The following is a 17,658-nucleotide window of genomic DNA, read 5'->3' on the forward strand; positions in this document are numbered from 1 at the left end:
GTTTTACAAGAATATTAGTGAAACATAAATAAATTTAATTATCAAAATAATAATTATAAATTAGTCATTGAAACAAAAAAAAGTCAAAAAAAATATGTTTGACGAGGATTAAATTTACTCATATGGAATTATATTTTTTAGAAAAAAATAATAAAAATTTAGATTAAAATTATTTTTTTTTTCATTTCCGTTAGAGGAAAAGGGTATATGTGAGCCATTTATTTACAAGTAGGGGTATATATGAGTCACTTTCATAACAAGGGATATATCAGCTCTAAATGACAAAATTGAAGGGTATATCAGACCCTTTTCCCTTTTGTATTTTTATAAACATTTTAAGCTTATAGTGACATCTTCACCAAGGTAAAGTTGACTGCATGTATTGCACACACATTCATGTTATACTTATATTAAGTTGGCTATTACAAGAAGAGTAGTTGGTGCAATGAGCTTGTTAAAGAATGATAAAAGTCTCACATCGGTGATTAATGAGATAGGTGAACTTTTTATAAGATTTGGACAATCCTCCTCCCTTTGAGCTACCTTTTGGGGTTTGAGTTATGTTTAAAACCAAATTCAACATGGTATCAGAGCAAAGCCAGTCTTACTCGATGATGGAGCGCCCAAAATCAGAATTGTCCACGCACCAGATGCTAAGCAATGGGCGTGAGGTGGGGTGTTAAAAAATGACAAAAGTCTCACATCAATGATTAATGAGAAAGTTTAGACAATCTTACTTTCTTTGAGCTAACTTTTGAGATGTGAGTTAGACTTAAGAACTAATTTAATACGTATGGCAGAGTATTGGCATTGGATGGGGAACTCATATTGGAGAAGCTATCACAATTAACGAGGACTTGTCTGTTGCCCGAGCAATACAAGTCCACTTGTAATGAAATTATACAAGATTTAAAGACAACAAGTGCCCATGGCTCCACTATTTCTTGAATAATCTATTTTCCATTCTTATATTAACACTATTTATAATTTGCATGTTATCTATCAACGATATATATATTCCGGCATTGTATTTCTATTGCTAAAATTACAGTGTTACATTTACCATGAATAGTGGTGGTCTTCATTTGTTTTAGATACAAACAAAATATAGAGATGAAAAAAATAGTAAAAAAAGAGAGTTCTGATTGGTTGAAGGGAAGTGTTCTTGTTGTGGAGTTTTGAATACTCAATTCTTGTCTAGAGTTGTTGAGCTATACTTTGTGTAAAACTGTTTTATCCTGAAAGGGACAAGTCAAGAGGACTAGTGCTGGACCGATGAAAAACGTTTGTTGTAGTGGACTTGAGCCTTCTTAAAGAGAGTGACATATTCATGCTTCAACCTGAAAAGATTTTTATTTCTTTATTTTATTTTCATTTATAATCTTCTAATTTTGTTATCTTGTAATTTTTCTATAACAGAATTTATAGTTTAGTGATATTGATGGAAGTTGTTCACAAAAAAGAAAGAAAAATTAATGAAAAATCTAGGCAACTAAAGAATAAATTAAAGGATCAAAGTTTAGTGTACTAAATTAAAACTGGGGTCAGAAGCGAAATATGAATGTTGTATCAAATTGAGGTAAGAGTTCAGGTCAAGTGTGGGATCTCAATTAAGTCATGGGTCGTACTTTGGGATTGAGAGTCTATTAAATTATAATAAAAAATTAAATTTCGAATCACGATCACATCTCTAGTACCAAGTTAAATCTGCGAATCTAATCCCAAAACCTTATCATAATTAAGATTGACAGTCCAGTCTTGAATCTCAAATTGTTCCTCAAGCAAATTCCTTATTAATCCATGTCTACCAATGTGAAAATATCTAAAATAGAAAACTGACTTTATGAACCCAAGTAGAAAAAATAAAACATTTATACCATTTTTTCTCTCACAATATAATTCTTCATACAATTCCTTTGAATCTTACTCGCAACAACTTCTATCTAACATGCCTTTATTTTATTTCCTTAGTGACGATAATTTTGAGAAGTCTAAATTCATTTGAATAATCATCTTATTTGCTTGTTGAACTGCAATTCGATTGGTTTGACTGGTGCAACCACATTCTTTTTTTGTTTGCAGGGACAAGACGTAACAAAAAAAATACTTCAAATACAATGATTCGTTAGATAAAACTATTTTTATTTTTTTCTTCGCCAAAACGTACTATGAGTACGGCAGGCATGAGTTTTCATATATATATATTTATATATATATATATGATGCTAATTGTTACTGTTTTAAAAAATATATAAATTAGTAAAAATATTAAAGACAAACAAACTTGATTCTTTTAATTACGATGCTAATTGTTAGTGTTTCTTAATGAAATTAAATAATCAAAGATTAAAAAATGAAAAATAAAATAAGAAAAAAGAGAGACTAAAATAATAGGGTTGAAATAACTTTTAAGAAAACGTAGAATTATAGAAGAGAATTTATCAAGGAAAAAACTAATATAGATAATTATTTCAAATACGCTTATTAATTAACCATTCATCCTCCATTACAATGATTCTAAAAATTTACTTAATTTTTTCTCCAACACTTTAATTATATGAAAATATTGTTTATCGTTAATAATTATAAATATTCATATTATTTGTGAACAGTTTTTTTATATTTACCTTATTTAGAAAAAAAAATTAAGAGTCTAATTATAAGTTTTTATTAGATATTATCAGAATTTTTTCTAATCTTAAAATAAAATCTTTTATCATTCATTTGTAATTGTTCATTTATTACTTATTTTATTATGTAATTTAACAACAATATATTATTTTTATGTTAATTTTATAAAAAATCATTTTACCGAACTAAAATCATGTATCACCCATTTCCTTCCAAAGAATCAATATGTAGAGAGAACTTTAAATATTAATATACAAATATTGAAGTACTTTTTTAAGTCTTCAAATTATAGGTAGCTTATGTATTCCAAATAATTTTTTATATTTCTAAGACTGTTTTTGGATTGTTACTATTTTAATTCTTTTGATATTTTTTAAAAAATTTAAAAGACTAAAAATTTCACTTTTAAAAATGAGAACTCATTCAAATGAATAATAAAGTCATAAATTCTTAATTATATATTATAACTAACACAAAAAAAAATAGGTATTATTCAACCAAAAAAAATATAGGCATTTGACCGTACTGCTAATTTAAGAATATTGTTTTTATAAAATCAATTCATGAATTGAGTTGAAATTACAAATCTAAATGATAAAATTTTATTAGATAATCTATTTGAATTTGAAAATTAAAAAAAAATGAAAACTTTTATACATCGTGCGTAGCGCGGCTAAGTTTACTAGTATTTCTCTAAAACAAAACTCAAAATGTATTTTGTAACACCAAATTCAATTAGTATGTTACTTCATAGTATCATCAACACTTTTCATTTGATCAAATAAGATGTAATCCATTTGTTTTTCATACAATCTGTTGGATGATGTTTTATAAAAAAAAATATTTACCAATATGAAAATGTGACTGTACAATTATCGATATGGTCTAAGCTTAGATGTTTTGTTGTTGTTCTTAAAACATTTTTTAGGGTTTGAGAATACATAATTCTCTCTTCAATGGACGCTTTCAAGAGAGTTAGTAGAGGTATTGGACAAAATAATCAAAGTTCTTCCGATTTACCATCATTTAATTTTTTTCTTCACTCAAGAATTACACAACAATGTAGGTTCCGCTTCTAAATCTAAGGAGGATATACGACGGGCAAAATGCCTGAATCTGTCGATGTGCAAAATCTCACACAAATTCATAACCATGAAGTTGAAGAAGACCAATTTCTTGGAGAAGAGGTATTTTTTTGCATGTTCTGTGTCTTGCATGTTTAGTTTAATTTGTTTAGTAATTTTTAAGATTCAAAAAAATACATGTTACAATGCGTTTGGAAGTGTATATGGAACTTTTATTATGTTATAGTTAGTATTTATTTTTCTATTTCATATATTTACTGTATTTTATGTTCTGGTTTTTTTGTGTGTGTTAGTTATGTCTATGTAACACATTTTATGAGTTTGATTGTGTATTTACTATTATCGAATAGATTTATAAGTGTGTATGAAATTTTCATGTATTTTCATAGTTTTAATGTTTTTTATATTCACTGTTATGGTTAGCATGTATTTTTGTATTTCATATATTTATTGTATTTTGTGTAAAGTTTTTTTTTTGTTGTGTAAGTTATGTCAATGCAACACATTTTATGAGTTTGATTGTGTATTACTATTATCGAATAGATTTGTAAGTGTATATGGAGTTTTCATTCTGTTGTAATTATTATTTATTTTTGTATTTCATAATTTTAATGTTTTTTGTATTCATAGATTTGGAAGTGTATATTGAATTTTGTTACTGTTTTAGTTAGTATGTAATTTTGTATTTCATAGTTTTATTGTATTTTGTATCCATAGATTTGGAATTGTATTTCATATATTTAATACATTTTGTATTCTATTTTTTTTTTGTGATAGTTATGTCAATGTACCACAGTTAGTATTTATTTTTGTATTTCATAGTTTTAATGTTTCTTGTATTCATAAATTTGGAAGTACATATTGAATTTTGATACTTTTTTAGTCAGTATGTACTTTTATATTTCATAGATATATTGTATTTCTGTATCTATAGACTTGGAATTGTATATTATATTTAAAGTATCTAATGTATTATGTATTCTGTTTTTTTTTTTGTGTGTGTGATAGTTATGTCAATGTACCACATATTAGTAACCATATGTGTTTTTTATTTCTCACATTGATACGTATTCAGTAAATTAAGTGCACATTTACATTTTTTGTTTGGTGTTTTTTTGTACGTTACGGTATGTTGTTGTAACTGTGTTGATGTTTTATTTATTATCATATTTTTTTGTTGTGTTATTTTAGTATCATTTCATTGTTTTGAATTCAATATGCCAGGGGACTTTTTATGCTTGCAAAAAACTACCAAAAAATGCACCCCACATTCACTGTATAGTAAACCATGACATTAAATTCCAGTTGACTGACAAGCTTATAACGGAGCAGTATAAACAGTTTTGTGAGAGTACGTGTTTTGGTCAATATATGAAAATCAGAAAATGTGTTGCTCAAGGTCAAATTCACAGGTGTTGTATGTCACTAGAAGTAGAAGCTAGTAGTAAGCAGTCTTTTGTAATCAAAGTCAATGGAGCTATTTTAAAGTTCACAATTAGGACGTTTGCTCATTACTGGATTAAACTGTGTTGGTGTCGTAGAGAATTTCAAGTTTAACACAGAAGAACCTAATCGGCTTATTTTTCAGTACTTTGGTGGTAATGAGATCATACGTAGATCTGATTTGATCGATAGGTTCAATGATAAAGTTTGGATTGACAATGATGATGATGCGATTAAGTTTGCAATATTATATTTCATTCATATGTTTGTGTATTCTGGCGAGAAGAGATCATTGCGAATTCCTAGATTACACTTTGATTTGGTTGAAAGTGGTCGGTATATGCATTATCCTTGGGACAGAAAAGCATTTTAGTGGTTGCTACAGAGTATCAACACGGTTTTGACTACTGATGGTCAATATTATAAAATATGTGGTATGCATGTTGTCCTTCAAATATGGATATACGAGTGCATGGGTAAGCGTCAGATGAATTTTGCACGGAAAATCAGTACTTTTGTATTTGTTGTTGTTCTTAAAACATTTTTTAGGGTTTGAGAACATTATTCCTTGTCTAAACTTTTGATGCATCACATACGTATTCTGTTGGATATATAATTAATTATACAAAAGTTATAAAAACAAATTCAAATCATAATACTCTTTATTTTAACAATATATTAGTACATCTGGATTCGGAAAAAAAACAATGTCAACAAATCCAGAAAAAATAAAGATAATTGAATTGATTAAAATACATAATAATTCAAAACGCAAATACGTATGAATAATCATTATACAAATAAAATCGCATCAAATCACAATCAAATACAAAAAATATAAGGATTAATTAACTAAAACATACCTGACTTTCGACTTTTCTATTGTGTTTATTTTTTCAAAAATCTTTTACCCAGTTTATTCTCCAAAAACATAAACCTCGCAGGATTTTTTTTTTTGATGAACATCATGAATTATGGACAGATATATCGTTCAAATTTTCAATAAGTTGTAAGTGATGTTGAGAGTTTAAGCATATGTTACTTTTTATAATTTTTCTCTCCCCTAAATAGCTCCTGTTTGTTATTTAAATTATGTATTCTTTTTAATTAAACAAAATAATTAAAATACATAATAAGGTAAAATTTTGACAGTATCACTAAATATTGAAAGTGTTGACACTATACCTTATTAAATACTAAAATAATGACATTTTAAAAAAATTTCCTTAAAAAATTGAGGAATTTAAATAAATTTTACTACTTTCGAGTTAATTCCTTAACTACACTGTGGTTTGTAATATTACATATGATCTTATCAAATTTGGTGCTTCTAGATATACTATCTCGAGTACATGCAGGTCAAATTTAGGTGTAATTTATTCTAAATACATTATATCCAAGTAGATTCACATATATTTGAGCTGCATAACAAATCTTGCTCGCCTCTCTCCCATGTAGGACTGCGTATCGGGCGATTTGATTTGATTTTGAAGTTTTTCGATTTGGCTTAGTATTGATTTGTAGAGATGCTAACCCTTATAGAACCATTAAGATATTGACTTATTCATATTGTTTTATTGGTTTTTGATCGTTATTGGTTTGGTAATCGGTTTAACCGTTAAAATTTGACATAAAAAAAGTTATTGAAAATCACTTAGAAACAAGGTAACAAGCCAAATGAATCATGCACATGAGTTCATAAGTTACATCTTGCTCAAAAGCAACACTTTTACATTGTAGAATAACCAAATGTTTGAGACAACAAAAAAAAGTAGGAAACCAAACTCTAAGTCAACTGACTTTATATACAAAATGGTATAAATATAATTATTTAATTTACTATCGGGTTATCGCTTAATCCGTTAAGAAAAAAACTCAAACAGTTAAGAACCAATAACCCGATAAAAAAATAAATCAAAACCGTGATCAAAATCGCTAAATTAATAACTTTTTTTCAGTTCGAATTATTGATTTCGATCTGGTTTTGAACAACCCCTACTCCCATGTATGTGATATCCTAAATACATGTGAATCACTACGAGTAATCACAGATACATGTATCCTGAGTAAGACCATTTTTTTCTATTCCTTAGAGATACAAGTTTGTACTTATGTTCATAAAAATCTTCGTCTTGAATAGTACAAGTAAAATCCTTTCTTATACATACTCTAGTCAAATGTTTTAGGGACTAGCAAGAGTTCACATTGTTACTCTCAAAATAGTCTATTGAGGCAATATGACATATGCTAACACCATTCTTTCACTAAGTCATTAACATGACAAAATATCAACATCAAAAAAAAATTCCTTAGAAAAGTTGAGAACATAAATTACTAGTTAAGAAGTAATATAATGATTATCATAATCCTAATCTACATATAATATATATTTGAAGATGAAGGAAAACATGCAAGTGGCCAATCAAGAAGCCATGAAGAATAAAGCAATCTTGGAGAATCCCTATTCCCTCACCACAACTTCCTTATCCTCACTTTTCCCCTATTCCCACTCCCATTATATCAAAATGTTCTTTTTCTCTTTTCAAAAATGGTCTAATTAGTATCTACACCTGTCTTAACCCCATAAGTTTGACTTAAGCTTATTCTTCTACAATCTTCAAACTATTCTCCCACATATCCTCTAGAATATAAATTTTTTATAGAGTATATTTTTTTTTTAAGAATAAGAAGCCTGAGGTTTTACTACTTATTATTGAGCTTAATATGTAAATTAAAGAACGTGATAGATTCTAAATTGTTAACTTAATTGACATAATAGACTATTGAGAATATAGAAGCGGAAAATATTTCAAAAAAGGAGTAATACATGCATGTCTAATAAGAATATTTTATAATGTGTTACGATGCTCAATTAGGATAAGAGTAATTCAAGCAACTAAATGAAAAATTTAGTTATAAATGTAAAAGATAAATTTTAGGAATCAGATAGTTTTAATTCGAAATTATAATCTATTCCTATTTAGTTTTTAACTAGATTATCTCTTAAAAAGTAACACAAATCGGATACATTAATATGTGACTCGGATACATTTAACATAAACCGAATACATAATATGTAGCTCGGATACACCAGATACATAATATGTAGCTCTAATATATTATAAAATAAATCGAATGCGTAATATGTAGCTCAGATACATTTACTAGATTGAATACATTAAAGAAATAAGAAATTTTAGAGGTCTTTAGAAATATAAGAGAATATTGAAAATAAGAGAAATAGTGTATTTCAATAATTTTTCCTAAGTTGAATGGTACGATAGATGTGTGTTGCCTATAATATTTATATGACTACAAAAATTTGTCATTTAAGGTTAAATAAAGTTATTTTTAAATTAAAGAAAATTATTCCTTTTAAATATATTTAAAAATATTATCACATAAGTATATAGTCAAATAAGGGGATTTTGAGATAGAATCAAAGCTAGTTGCCCAAAAAGGGATTGGCACCAATATTTTTGGATTTGTCCTTTTTGAGAATGCAGGCTTTATCCCATCCCTTCAGCCCAATTGGGAGATTCCATCATTAGATTTTCCTATAAACTCATAAATTTATGTTTAATGCAATTTTCGTTTCGATTAGCGAAAGTATAATAGTAGTGTTAAACCACTTAAATTTGTGTAAATATATTTTAAAAAAAATTAAGTACATTAATATTGATGTTGTTTTTGTCAATTCATGAATACTTAAAAAGGAACGTTATATTTTAATATTTAGTATGCTTTTAATTCCAACATTTCAATTTTACACTCTCTTTTAAATCAATGATATAACATAGTTAATACTACACAAGTCTAAGAATATTTTTCTTATATTATACATATTTAATATATATATTTTCAATTTTAAGATTATAAAATTTTAAAATTTTTTTTTTTATATATTTTTAAAAATTACATGCTCAAGGCATAAAATAAGATGAATGGAATATATGATGTCTCGACCTTTTACATCGAGCCAAATCGTTTAATGGTAATAATCATAAATTAAATTGATAATGCATATCCATTAATTAGTTATAGTAAATGTTTGCATTAATTGGTTTGATCTTAAAAAGATCACCGTCTCTTTCTGTTACACTCCCCTGAATATAATCTTTCTTTAAAAAAAAAAAAAAGGTAGGAATGAGGATTATTACAATGTCGGGAATCAAATTCTCACTAACAAGGTGTTAGTTCAAATAGCCAACCAACTGAATTACTAAAATTATTTCACTAGATAAAATGTGCCTTTACTATTTCATTTTTATGTCGTACAACTTGATTAGAATTTAGAAACAAAGATTAATAAAGGAAGAATAATTTTTTCAAATTCACGGTATTAAACATATCATAATAATTATGTGACTATAAAATCATCCAATATTAAGAGTATGAGAAAAAAATTAAATTTAAATTATTTTCAAATATAAAAAGATGACACTATTTTAAAACAAAGTAAAGGGAAAAAAAATAGAATTGAGAGAATATGAATTAAGTTATATATTTATGAAAACAAATTATTCCTAATATGTGATTTTTTTAAACTTTCAAGCAATCTACTTTAATTGGGAAAAAGAAGAAGAATATTTCACAAGTATACCACTTCATATCTCATATCTTATCTATAAATAGAAGTGCTAGAAAACCCATCATATCATCCAAAGCTAGCTAGCTTCAAGATATCATTTGATAGCTATCTATATTCTTTCCCCAAAAACAAAGAAGAAATTGAAAATTTTCAATTTTTATTTGCATTGTTTGTGCATCTAATTAATTTGCTCTTCTATTATCCCCTTCAACTCCTCCTTCTCTAATACATATGATTGAAGTCATAAAATTGTTTGCACCTCACTTCTTTTGTGTTTTTTTTTTAGTTTTCTGTCACTATCCTCAGCCCCTCATTTATATATATTCATCTAATATTAACTCATGATATATCACATTTTTTTTAATTATTTTTATTTTTAACTGTAATTTGATCAATAAATATTTTTTTGATATAAAATACAAATATACATACACATTTCGTTTTTAAAAAATATAAACTATATCCATTTAAGTGTATAATCGTCTAATTTAAAAAAACTCAACTATTGAATCTTAACTATAACACCAGCTACAACCATCTTTCTATGATAGTATATATGTTAAAAAGAGGAGGTGGTAGGAGATGTTGTTGACAGAAGATAGAGAGCACAGATGATAAAGTGCATAGAAATTGTCTGCACCTTACTCCTTTGTGCTCTTTATTCTTCTGTCATCATCGTTAATACCACCTCTTTTTTTTTAACGTTTTTGTATTGTTATATAAATTTTTATCTTATATTAACTCATTTATAATGTTATTCTATTTTTAACTGTAATTTGAATGATGAAAAATTGTAGTATATTTTTAGATATAGAATGTAATTATCTTGAAACGTATAATCACTTCATGTAAAATTATACATTATATATACGTATATTTATAACCATTGAAGTGTATAACAATCATGTCTAAAAGAAATTAAGCTATTGTAACTCAACTATAATACCAACTTGTATCATTTCTTTCGAGTCGGCCAAAATTAAGATATAGATCACTGTGGAAGATGTTTGTTGACAAAAAAAAATAGAGCACAAATGATGAAGTTCATGAAATTTGTTTGCACCTTAGTATATTATTGTATGTTTCTTCATTTGGCATTTGCTCATAGTGTAATTCTATTTCAATTGTAGTTTGAAATTTTTAGATATATATTTTTAGGTATAATTGTATAAAATATATTTATTAAAAAGCGTATCTTTTCATTTGAAAATATAAAATATATTTATTAGGTTATATAACATTCATAAAAAAATTAAATTAATATACGTCAGATATAACATCAACTAATAAATTTTTCTTCTGAATCATTCATATATGTTAAAAATGAAGGCGGTTGAAGATTCAGTTGACATAAGATAAGGAGCACTAATGATAAAATGCATGAAAATTATCTACAATCTCACTAATTTGTGCTCTCTATTTTTCTATCATCATCCTCAACCCCTCACTTCTATTGTGTTTATTTTTCTTATATTGTATTTTATTTTAATTCATATAAACTCAAAATTCTATTTTATTTTCAAGTGTTATTTGACCAATGAGGAATTTTAAAATATATTTAGGTATAAAATATGTCTGTTAAAATGTATTTCATCTGAAAATATAACATATATCTATTAAGGTGTTTAATAATCTCATATAAAAAATTTGAATTGGTATACCTTAATTATATGTTAAAAGATGAGGTTATGAAATATGTTGTTGACAGAAGATAGAGAGCACAGATGATTAAGTGCATGAAAATTGTATGCACATTACTCCTTTGTGCTCTTTATTCTTCTGTCACCATCTTCATATCCTAGATTTTTTCTTCTTATATTGCTATATATTTGTTTCTTTTATAATAACTATAATTTCAACCATAATTGACTGATAGAAAATTTTAAGACATGCCTTTTGGATATGAATCATATTTTTTTTATCGCACATTTTATTTTTCGAGAACCAAACAAGTTAAATTTAATCAAAAATTTACACATGCGTGATATCTTTAAAAAAAAATGAAATGGAATTTGTATCTTTGTAAATTATATAAAATGTACTGTAAATTACAATAATTGACAATTCAAAATATTTTTAAAAATATATGAAAATTTTCTGGTAAAAAATAGAGTAATTTGACTATAGAAATATGAAATATGTCACATTAATTGAGAGATATAAGAGATATTTATTGAAGTGTATAATTATCTTAAACTAAAAATATAAAATATTATATCTTATTTTATTATGATATATGACAATGTTTCATTTGAAAAAGTTCAATTCAGTATCATATTCCGACTTGGACTCTGTTGTTTCCTGTATAAAGCCCCTTCATCCTTTCCCTTTACTTAATTATACTTGTTAGTTTTAATGTTTCTATCTCGATTTCATTGATCTCCCTTTCTCCTGATCATTTTATTTGTAAGTAATCATAGTTGATCAATATGAAGATTATATACTAGTTTTATCTCACTGAGTTAATTATCTTCTCAACAATGGAGAGGAACACTACTTATAAGGTTTTTTTACGGTCCATTGGATATTATATTATCTTCGAATTTATTGGCAAAGAAGTCTCTGATGTCTATTGCATTGGCAGTTGGGAAATTAATACTCAAATCAAGTCAAGCCTAGCATGGCTAGGATTAAAGTTATACTTGATCTAATAGAAAAGTTTCCAGATCGTATAACATTGCACTTTGTGCATGGAAAATTTTGTAAGTTGATAGAGATTTACCAAGAGATTGTATATGATAACCTATCTTTGTATTGCAAGTATTGTAAATACAAGGTTATGATGAAGATAGTTGTCGCTTGATCTCGAAAAGAAATCAAAATAACAAACAAATTGATGATACTATTCAAGTTGTTTTAAAAGGTACTCTCAATAGTGAAAACTATATATCAAGGTGATGCGAGAGAAATACTAGATGAAAAAAGAAGGATTGTAGATATCGATCAAAGTAAAGCTACTTCTTTAGATCGACAATTAATTGTTGTCAACTATCGAAAACAAAGATAATTGCAATAAGCAACAGGTTGCTACTAATGAGGCGCAAGAAAAAAAAATTGGGCTGAATTTGATGTCTAATGCAACTAAAAACAAAAGGGGAACACCAAGAGTAGGGGTTGATGTGTCACAAGATGGAAATTAATGGATTCTGGACAAAAACTAATGGATACATCTGATGTTGAAGATGCTGAAAAATCTGGGCAACATATTTTGCGAGATGAATCCAAGAATGCAACTAAAGCTGAATATTGGTTGTACACAAAAAATTCAACTAATAGTCGAACCCCTTTTCCAATTAGTCGAAATAATTCTCCATATTTGGTTGAGATAAAAATTATGTTGGGTCATAACCCGCCAAGTTTACTTTGACCTCAATTTTTCATATATTTATTTGTCTCATTGTATTACATCTAGTATCAATTTGATCTAGTGTATCTTGTGTACCAATTGTACCAATTTAATGTATCCACTATCAATTTCATCTAATGTATCTGATATTAATAGGTTCTACATGAAGACATAATAACATGTTTTAAAAGTAAAAGAACATTTTTGAAAATTAAGTACTACTAACCAAACCATTGAAATAAATTTCAATTTAACAAACTCAAGAACATTAATTGAGTCAACTTCCCAGAAGGAGATACTCCAGAGGAGGTTCAAGTTACAAGCCGCTGCTAACACTGAAACTATTCAGCTATAGTTCTTCCTCATTCCGCGGAGAACCAAAAAAAAGAATTCAGGAACCTTGAATGGAATAATTCATAAGTTTATCTAAAAGCATAAAAAGAACAATAAATTTAACATCACGTTCAAAATTGTTCAATCGGTACTAAGATGAGGGGTGATCTAGCTAAATCAAAGCAAGTTAAAGCTTTATTTCACTCTCTAGCATCTGAATGTCCTGTAATTCAATGAACCTATTTTTGCCAGCAAGCTTTTCACTAAATATTCTGCGTCTTGCTTCAATGGCCTGTAATATTCAAATGCACGAGTGGTAAGAATAAGCCATAAGGTAGTTTCTATATCCAAAGAAAAAGTTTCCAACTCCGTAATTGGGCATAACTCAACCCCATAAACTAGGCATAAGATGAGAATTGGCCAAGTTTTTGTTATGCCATCCAATGCAGAACACTTAACAATAACCAAAAGAAAGTGTCAACGCCAGTGAGTGTTAACAAATCGAAGGTAAGAGTTGAATAGTTGTGAACCTGTTTTTCCCAATTGGTGAAGCCTGTGACAAGGGAGAGTGAAATACATTGCACAGTTGTTCCAGCCACCAATCCACTCCAAAGACCCTTGCCCTTTAGATGAAATACAAATCCAAGTAATAGAACCGCGGGAATTCCAACTAAATAATATGCTCCAAGGTTCACATAGGCTCCAATATGCTGCCACCCGCTTCCTCTGGCAACTCCTGATTAGAGGCAGATTCACGATTTAAATTCTTTAAACATATGAGTTCAGAACATAGTATATATGTACTAATTTTTAGAGCTTTCACATTTACATATCTATGATCTAAATAAAGAAGTCTAGGGTCAATTGTGCACATATAATACACTACAAATCAGCTGCTGCTCCTGATGCAATGAAAAAGCAACACCAAAAGGCATGAGGACAACTCTTATTATCTCGTTGATCACTTACATTTATTGTATTTCAAAATTTAAAACCTGGAATAACTCTTTTTGTCTCAACACAACAATAAAGCAAATGAGGATGGTAAAAGAAATAACCTGATAGTACAGCTTGGATGCCGTCCATGATGATTGACATGCAAAGAATAGGAGTAATTTCTGCGACATAGGTGACTACTTCTTTCTCATAAGAAAATGCATAGCCCCATACATTGCGGACCACAAATAGAGTTATACTTGCAAGAACAACCTCAGTAGCTGAAAGAACTATCACAGCAGCGAGAGCAATTTTTGCCGCTTGTGGCCTCCCAGCTCCAAGCTCATTTGAAATCCGTGTACTACGTACAATAATAATTACTTGGAATTTCTCATATTTATATCTTTATGCAGCTAACAGTAATCAGCTAAATGCTAGGTTGATAGGACAGGAGCAAACCTTGCTGCAGCACCGAAAGAATAAGGTATATGGTAGTGCACAGTAGTGACTGTAAAGCTGCTCTCCAAGAAATTGGACCATGACAATGCATCAGTATATAATCATTTCAAATATCAAAGGGAAAAAAAAAGGAACATTACATAGGAAAGGAAGCATACCATATGGACAGAACGGATGTTTCTAGCATCGGATTTGGAAACAGACCAGAGAGCAGAATGATTAGCTCAAATGCCCACCATTCCAAGCTATAATTATGTTCCGACAAAAAAAAATTGAGGTAATACATAAAGGATCAACAGACAAGAATCATGTTTAAACTCAAATCACAAACAGTATTGAGATTACCAAACCATTACAGCAGATGGGATGGCAAAGCGGAAGAAGTCCCCAGTAGTCAGGAAAACATCTGTAGAGAATGAAGCTCGAGTCTTTTCACAAACCGATGAGTACTTCACATAAAGTATAAGCAAGATCACATTCAACCAATAGGATAAACTGATTGACAATGCTGCTCCGGCAATCCCTAAATTCAATTTGAATATAAAGGCCCAACAAATCGTTACTTGGAAGCATAAAGATACAACTGCACTTAAAAGCATTGGTAGGATTAAACTCTGTGCCTGCAGATACCGAACAAGTGACTGAAGAACAGCATATGGAAATAGTGTAGGAATGAGCCAAATCGCGTACTTTCCAGCTTCAGTTGCAATGGAAGGATCTTGGCCCGTCAATATAAGAAGTTTATCCGTAAAGATCCACAGAACAGAGACTGGTATACATACCAGAAACAGACAAATAATAGCACTATAAGTAAAAGTTCCAAGTTTTCGATATTGTCCTGCTCCATAGGCCTGCCCACATAGAGTCTCCAGTGCACTACACATTCCGAACTGTTCGACAAAGTATATCCATGATGATTTTCATCTATACAAAGGATAAGAAAGGTATGCAAGCAAGCGATCTTTGTGTTAATAAGTTCCTTCATTTTTTTCCTTTTTTATTGGCAAGACATGGAGCAATAATCCCAACGGCAAGAACAATAACAATATAAGCTGTGAATCCTACTAAGTATGGTCTGGGAGGGTAGAGTGTATGCAAACCTTACCACTACCTCGTCAAGATAGAGAGGTTGTTAACAAAAGACTCTCGGCTCAAGTATATCAAACTCTAGTAGAGGAAGAATAAAACAATGAAAAAAGCATAGTCATTAATTAGAAAAGAGGTCCAAAGTCTATAAGAAAGGAATATTAAGAAACATCAAAATAGTATGATAAGAAAACACAATAAGTGGCAGGAACTAAAAGGGTATGACTAGTACTAAGACTATTATCCCTGTACCCTAATACGTGCCCTGCACTCCTTCCCATCTAGAGTCATATACTCGGTAATATGAAGATGTATCATGTTTTGTCTTATCACCTCTCTCCGGTACTTCTTCAACCTACCTCTACCCCTCAGTGTGCCCTTTACAACCAGCCTCTCGCATTTCCTCAGAGGGGCATTAGTGTACCTCCTCTACATATGTCCAAACTATTTCAATCTCGTTTCTCTCATCTTGTCCACCACAGAAACCACTCCTACCTTCTCCTGAATAACCTCATTCGTAATCTCATCTCTCCAAACATCATCTCAACATCCGCAACATGCACCTTGTGCACATGTGAGTTCTTAACTAGCCAGCAATCCAACACATACAACAAGGGCAGTCTAACCACCCCTCTGTAGAACTCCCCTTTTAAGTTAAGATGGTACTTTTTTATCATACAAGACTCCAGAGACAAGCTTCCATTTCATCCATGTATCCCTAATGCAATGTGTGACATCATCGTCAGTAACCTCACTAGATCATAGACCCAATATACTTAAAACATTTTTGCGTGAGAATAATCTGTGTGACAAGCCTTACTTCTACGACTTCCTTTATTATGTGACGCAACATTGAAATATTTAGTTTTGGTCTTGCTCAACGTGAACCCTTTGGACTTCAGAGTTTGTCTCTAAACCTCTAACCTAGCATTAACTACGTCCAATGTGTCATCGATCAGAACTATATCGTATGCAAATAGCATACACCAAGGAACTGCTCCCGAGGAACAGAATAATAATATAAAGTATAGTAATATGTTTTTGAATATAAATTGAGTTTAATAAACTATATGGATAGAATGAGACTTACAAGAACACTGTAACCAGTAACATTGGAAAGTGAAGTAGCAATAGAAGCACTAGAAAGTGGAAGTTCACCAAGGTGACCTAACATAATCATTGGCGAAACACGCAAAAGGTACTGTGATACTGTCACCACTATCATAGGCAAACCAATGCGACTCGTCTCTTTCACCTCTTCAATAAACACTTTCTCTGTCACAACCACATCTTCTTTCTCCAAATTAACCAGCGGCTCTTCCTCCGTCATAATACTTGTCTTTCTTTCTTCACTTCTCTCTTTCTTCGTAAAATAATTAAATTGACGAGTTAATATCTCAAATGGTTACTTTAACTCAATTTTGTTTATAACTCAAAAACTAGTCACGACTCCCATATAAATATGCTTCCTCCCCCTTTTTGGTTGATCCAATGTGAAATTTAAGAGTCATAATTTGATCTTTAATTTGACGTCAACAGACAATTATAACCTTTAATTTTTGATATGTACAAATAGACATTTAAATTTATATAAAATTGAACAAATAGACACATTCACCCTACATGACAATTTTGTGTCTTACGTGGCATTTGACGTGTATTATGTCATGTAAAATACGTGTTATTTGTTTAATTTTATACAAATTTAAGTGTCTACTTGTGTACACTAAAAATTGGAGGACATAATT

The 17,658-nt window shown here is 29.2% G+C and overlaps 1 protein-coding gene across 1 annotated transcript; it reads right to left on the bottom strand.

Annotated features, from left to right (window-relative positions):
- Positions 1 to 13,396: 13,396 nt before the first annotated feature.
- LOC107010695 (protein DETOXIFICATION 14-like) lies at positions 13,397 to 17,240 on the bottom strand. The gene is made up of 7 exons (XM_015209984.2): positions 17,001 to 17,240; positions 15,170 to 15,714; positions 14,983 to 15,069; positions 14,825 to 14,881; positions 14,488 to 14,726; positions 13,960 to 14,165; positions 13,397 to 13,721 (listed from the first exon to the last, which is right to left on the bottom strand). Exons 1-7 carry the CDS (start codon positions 17,238 to 17,240, stop codon positions 13,617 to 13,619), a joined length of 1,479 nt encoding a protein of 492 aa, XP_015065470.1. The 3' UTR covers positions 13,397 to 13,616.
- Positions 17,241 to 17,658: the final 418 nt, after the last annotated feature.

Source organism: Solanum pennellii, chromosome 2, assembly GCF_001406875.1.
Source record: "Solanum pennellii chromosome 2, SPENNV200".
In the NCBI taxonomy this organism is placed as follows: domain Eukaryota; kingdom Viridiplantae; phylum Streptophyta; class Magnoliopsida; order Solanales; family Solanaceae; genus Solanum; species Solanum pennellii.